Source organism: Mus musculus, chromosome X (genome assembly GCF_000001635.26).
Source record: "Mus musculus strain C57BL/6J chromosome X, GRCm38.p6 C57BL/6J".
Classification (NCBI taxonomy): domain Eukaryota; kingdom Metazoa; phylum Chordata; class Mammalia; order Rodentia; family Muridae; genus Mus; species Mus musculus.
In genome coordinates, this window is record NC_000086.7 from 170672644 (window position 1) to 170678054 (window position 5411).

The 5411-nt window shown below is 64.1% G+C and overlaps 1 protein-coding gene across 1 annotated transcript; it reads left to right on the forward strand.

The window, feature by feature from the left end:
• Positions 1-5411, forward strand: Asmt (acetylserotonin O-methyltransferase). The gene is made up of 8 exons (NM_001308488.1): positions 1-110; positions 982-1153; positions 1979-2111; positions 2318-2386; positions 3105-3223; positions 3695-3850; positions 4374-4496; positions 5103-5411. The coding sequence occupies exons 1-8, from the start codon at positions 24-26 to the stop codon at positions 5405-5407; spliced, it is 1164 nt and encodes a 387-aa protein (NP_001295417.1). The 5' UTR covers positions 1-23; the 3' UTR covers positions 5408-5411.

Below are 5411 nucleotides of genomic sequence, written 5' to 3' on the forward strand. Positions count from 1 at the left end.
GGCTGAGCAGCTCGCGTCCCACGATGCACAGGGGCCGCTCGGCCTCCGCTCGCCAGGAGCGCGACTTCCGGGCCCTCATGGACCTGGCCCACGGCTTCATGGCCTCCCAGGTGGCGGGGGGGACCGTGGTGACCGTGGGTGTGAGGCAGGGGGATGACGCTGAGTGAGTGTGTGAGGCAGGGGGATAGAGCTGAGTGATTGTGTAAGGCAGGGGGATGACTGTGAGTGAGTTTCTGAGGCAGGGGGATGACTGTGAGTAACTGTGGTGAGGCAGGGGGATGACTGTGAGTGATTTTCTGAGGCTGGGGGATGAAGCCTAGTGACTGTGTGAGGCAAGGGGATGATTGTGAGTGATTTTCTGAGGCAGGGGGATGACGCTGAGTGACTGTGTAAGGCAGGGGGATGACTGAGTGATTTTCTGAGGAAGAGGGATGACTGAGTGATTTTCTGAGGCAGGGGGATTATGCTAAGTAACTGTGTGAGGCAGGGTGATGACTGAAGATTTTCTGAGGCAGGGGAATGAATGTGAATGATTTTCTGAGGCAGGGGTTGACAGTGAGTGATATTCTGAGGCAGGTGGATAACAGTGAGTGATTTTCTGAGGCAGGTGGATGACGTTGAGTGAGTGATGTGAGGCAGGGGGATGACTGTGAGTGACTGTGTGAGGCAGGGGGATGACAGTGAGTGATTTTCTGAGGCAGGGGGATGACTGTGAGTGACTGTGTGAGGCAGGGGGATGACTGTGAGTGACTGTGAGGCAGGGGGATGACTGTGAGTGACTGTGTGAGGCAGGGGGATGACGCTGAGTGACTGTGTGAGGCAGGGGGATGACTCTGAGTGACTGTGTGAGGCAGGGGGATGACACTGAGTGAGTGTGTGAGGCAGGGGGATGACACTGAGTGACTGTGTGAGGCAGGGGGATGACTGTGCGTGACTGTGTGAGGCAGGGGGATGACCGCCATGACTGACCCGTGACCCCAGGTGCTGTTCGCGGGCTGCGCGCTCCGCGTGTTCGACGCCGCGGCCCTGGGCCCCGTGGACGCCGCGGCGCTGGCGAGGTCGTCGGGCCTGAGCCCCCGGGGGACGCGGCTGCTGCTCGACGCCTGCGCGGGGCTGGGGCTGCTGGGGAGACGCAGGGGGGCGGGGCCGCGCGGTGAGCGGGGCGGGGCCTGGGCGGGGCCTGGGCGGTGTCGGGACCTGAGGGGCACTCGCAGTCATCCCCCTGCCTCACACTGACATCACTCGCAGGCATCCCCCTGCCTCACATCACTCACTGTCATCCCCCTGCCTCACACTGACATCACTCACTGTCATCCCCCTGCCTCACATCACTCACTGTCATCCCCCTGCCTCACACTGACATCACTCACAGGCATCCCCCTGCCTCACACTGACATCACTCACAGGCATCCCCCTGCCTCACACTGACATCACTCACAGTCATCCCCCTGCCTCACACTGACATCACTCACAGTCATCCCCCTGCCTCACATCACTCACTGTCATCCCCCTGCCTCACACTGACATCACTCACAGTCATCCCCCTGCCTCACAGTTACTCACAGTCATCCCCCTGCCTCACAGTTACTCACAGTCATCCCCCTGCCTCACACTGACATCACTCGCAGTCATCCCCCTGCCTCAGTCATAGCCCAGCCGGGGGCAGGGTCACAGTTCATGGTGGTGGATGATTGATAGGTGAGGGGTGGACCCTGGGGATGGGGCGGGGCCAGATGGGCGGGGTTCTGAACCCGCACTTCCTGTCTGCCTGTCTGTCCTGAGCCCTGCTCCTGACTTCTGTCCCCGATGACATCACCATTGTCCCGCCCCCTGACTTCCTGTCCCCGATGACGTCACCCTTGTCCCGCCCCCTGACTTCCTGCCCCCGATGACGTCACTCCTGCCCCACCCCTGACTTCCTGTCCCCGATGACGTCACCCTTGTCCCGCCCCCTGACTTCCTGTCCCCGCCCCCGCAGGCCCCGCCTACACCAACTCCCCCCTGGCGTCCACCTTCCTGGTCGCGGGCAGCCCCCTGTCTCAGCGCAGCCTCCTGCTCTACCTGGCGGGCACCACCTACCTGTGCTGGGGGCACCTGGCGGACGGCGTGAGGTGGGCGGGGCCTGGGGGTTGCGGGGGCGGGGCCAGGGGCGGGGTCACACAGGCCACGCCCATGAGCAACCAGGCCCTGCCCACCACCCTCAGCTTAGTGAAGCCCCGCCCACGGCGAGGCCAAGCCCCCACCCGTGACCTTTGACCTTCAGTGGGTGTTAGCGGGGTGGGCGGGGTCACGCGAATCGGTCCCGCCCCCTCCGCAGGGAAGGGCGGAGCCAGTACGCGAGGGCCGTGGGCGTCGACGCGGACGACCCCTTCACCGCCATCTACAGGTGACGCCGGCCCCGCCCCGGGGGAGGGGGGACAGGAAGTGACATCCCTGGTGCAGGAAGTGACCCTTAGGGGACAGGAAGTGACTCTGGGGTGACAGGAAATGACATCAATGGTGTAGGAAGTGAGGCTTGGGGCACAGGAAGTGACTCTGGGAGGACAGGAAGTGACTCTGGTGGGACAGGAAATGACATCATTGGTGCAGGAAGTGAGGCTTGGGGCACAGGAAGTGAATCTGGGAGGATAGCAAATGACATCACTGGTGCAGGAAGTGACCCTGGAGGGACAGGAAGTGACCCTGAGGGTACAGGAAGTGACCCTGGGAGGACAGGAAGTGATATCACTGGTCTAGGAAGTGACCTTTGGGGGACAGGAAGTGACCCTGAGGGGAAAGGAAGTGACTCTGGTGGGACAGGAAGTGACATCATTGGTGCAGGAAGTGAGGCTTGGGGCACAGGAAGTGAATCTGGGAGGATAGCAAGTGACATCACTGGTGCAGGAAGTGACCCTGGAGGGACAGGAAGTGACCCTGAGGGTACAGGAAGTGACCCTGGGAGGACAGGAAGTGACATCACTGGTCTAGGAAGTGACCTTTGGGGGACAGGAAGTGAACCTGAGGGGACAGGAAGTGACTCTGGTGTGACAGGAAGGACATCATTGGTGCAGGAATTGACGGGGGACCCCGCCGTTCTCCCGGCCCCGCCCCCTTTTGACTGACAGGTCGGAGGCCGAGCGCCTGCTGTTCATGCGGGGCCTGCAGGAGACCTGGAGCCTGTGCGGGGGGCGGGTCCTCACGGCCTTCGACCTCTCGCCCTTCAGGGTCATCTGCGACCTCGGTGGTGAGCGGCCACGCCCACTTCCTCCTCCCCAGCCCCACCCACCTCAGCTCCCTGGGGTCTGTGATGACATCAGCAGGTTTGGGCATCAGACAGAGAGACAGGAAGTGAAGTCATCAGGGGACAGGAGGTGACGTCACTGTGGGTGGATCCAATGCTCAGTGGGGACAGGAAGTGATGCCATTGGGGTTGGGCGGGTTCATCCAACTGTAGACAGGAAGTGACCTCATAATCCCCAAGACCAGGAACAGGAAGTGATGTCATGGGGGAGGATCCAGAGCTCAGAAGGACAGGAAGTGATGTCACCATGAGGTGGATGGCGACCCCCAAGCCCTCAGGGTTCAGGAAGTGACATCACTCCAAGCTTCATAACAGGATGTGACCTCATGGTGGGCGGGCCTCACACGCCAGGCCTGCGGAACAGGAAGTGACCTCACCGGAGACAGGAAGTGACGTCACCCCCCCCCCCCGCAGGTGGGTCCGGGGCGCTGGCCCGCATGGCCGCCCGGCTCTACCCGGGCAGCGAGGTCACCGTGTTCGAGACGCCCGACGTCGTCGCTGCCGCCCGCGCCCACTTCCCGCCCCCAGCGGACGAGGACGGGGCGGAGCCTCGTGTGTGCTTCCTGTCAGGTGGGCGCGGGGCAGGCGTCTGGGCGGGGCTCAGTGAGGGGCGGGGCTTGGCGAGTGACATCATCCCGGGCCTTCAATCACACAGCCCTGGCCACAACTTCAAGTCCATACAAATTTATGCAAATTTATGCAAATTTATACAAACGCACATCGGCGTTCACTTTGCAAAATGCAAATCCTCACATGCAAATTTATGCAAATGAGGCCGGCACCAGGCCTTTGCCCGCATGCTAATTAATGTTAATGAGCTGAGGTCCTCCAGGGGAGGCCATTGACCCGATAACCCATGCTAATTTATGCAAATGAGCTCCACCCCACGCCAACGCGAGGTAATTCATGCAAATTACACGCGGGAGCCCCGTGGGCGACGCCCTCAGCCTCGCAAACCCCTCGCGAATTCGCCGCGGCGTGTATGCAAATGAGGCCGCCTCGCCTCTCCCCTTTGCCCCTCCCCCGCGCAGCCCGCGCGATGCTCATTTATGCAAACGCGGCCCCGTGACCCCGCCCCCGGCCCCGCCCCCAGGCGACTTCTTCCGCTCGCCGCTGCCGCCCGCCGACCTCTACGTCCTGGCCCGGGTCCTGCACGACTGGGCGGACGCCGCCTGCGTGGAGCTGCTGCGGCGCGTGCGGGGTGCCCTGCGGCCAGGTGGGCGGGGCCGGGGGCGGGGAGGGGGCGGGGCGCGGTCACCGGGGGCGACAGGGGTCGCGGGGTTCACCGTGGGCGGCCCGGGTGACGTGTGGGTCACCGTGGTCACGTGGGGGTCGCTGAGGTCAGCTGGGGTCACCCGGGGTCACGGGAGGTCACCGGGGCCCAGATGAGGTCACTGGGGTCATTGGAGGGGCCGTCTGGGGTCACGCGAGGTCACGAGGGTCGGGTCGTCTCCTGGAGGTCGCACGGGGTCACCGAGGTCAACTGGGGTCAACCAGGGTCAACGGAGGCCACAGGGGGTCAGGGAAGGTCACAGGGTTTACCTGGGTCACAGGGGGGGTCATGGGGTCACCGAGGCTTAGGGAAGGTCACAGGGGTCACATGGGGGTCACATGGGGTCACATAGGGGTCACAGGGGTCACAGGGGTCACATGGGGGTCACGGTGCTCAAATGGGAGTGAGACGGGGTCACATGGGGTCACAGGGGTCACATGGGGGTCACTGGGGTCACATTGGGGTCACGGGGGTCACATGGGAGTCACATGGGGTCACGAGGGTCACCGTGGTGACCGGCCCCCGCCCCCTGACCCCCGATCCCCGCAGGCGGCGCGGTGCTGCTGGTGGAGAGCGTGCTGTCCCCGGGAGGGGCGGGGCCGACGCGGACGCTGCTGCTGTCGCTCACGATGCTGCTGCAGGCCCGGGGCCGCGAGCGCACGGAGGCCGAGTACCGGGCGCTGACCGCGCGTGCCGGCTTCTCCCGCCTGCGGCTGCGGCGCCCGCGGGGCCCCTACCACGCCATGATGGCCGCCCGGGGGGGCGGGGCCGGGGCGCGGAGCGACGGCGGCGGCGGGGACGCGACGTCACAGACAGGAAGTGGGACAGGAAGTGAGGTCGGCGCCCAGGACTGAGGCA

What these genes read in the sequence shown, in the direction of transcription:
- Asmt (NM_001308488.1), top strand. Translation starts at nt 24, where the DNA reads ATGCACAGGGGCCGCTCGGCCTCCGCTCGCCAGGAGCGCGACTTCCGG. An exon ending in ACGGCTTCATGGCCTCCCAG is followed by an intron (nt 111 to 981) that starts GTGGCGGGGGGG and finishes CCGTGACCCCAG; the next exon opens with GTGCTGTTCGCGGGCTGCGC. An exon ending in CAGGGGGGCGGGGCCGCGCG is followed by an intron (nt 1,154 to 1,978) that starts GTGAGCGGGGCG and finishes CCGCCCCCGCAG; the next exon opens with GCCCCGCCTACACCAACTCC.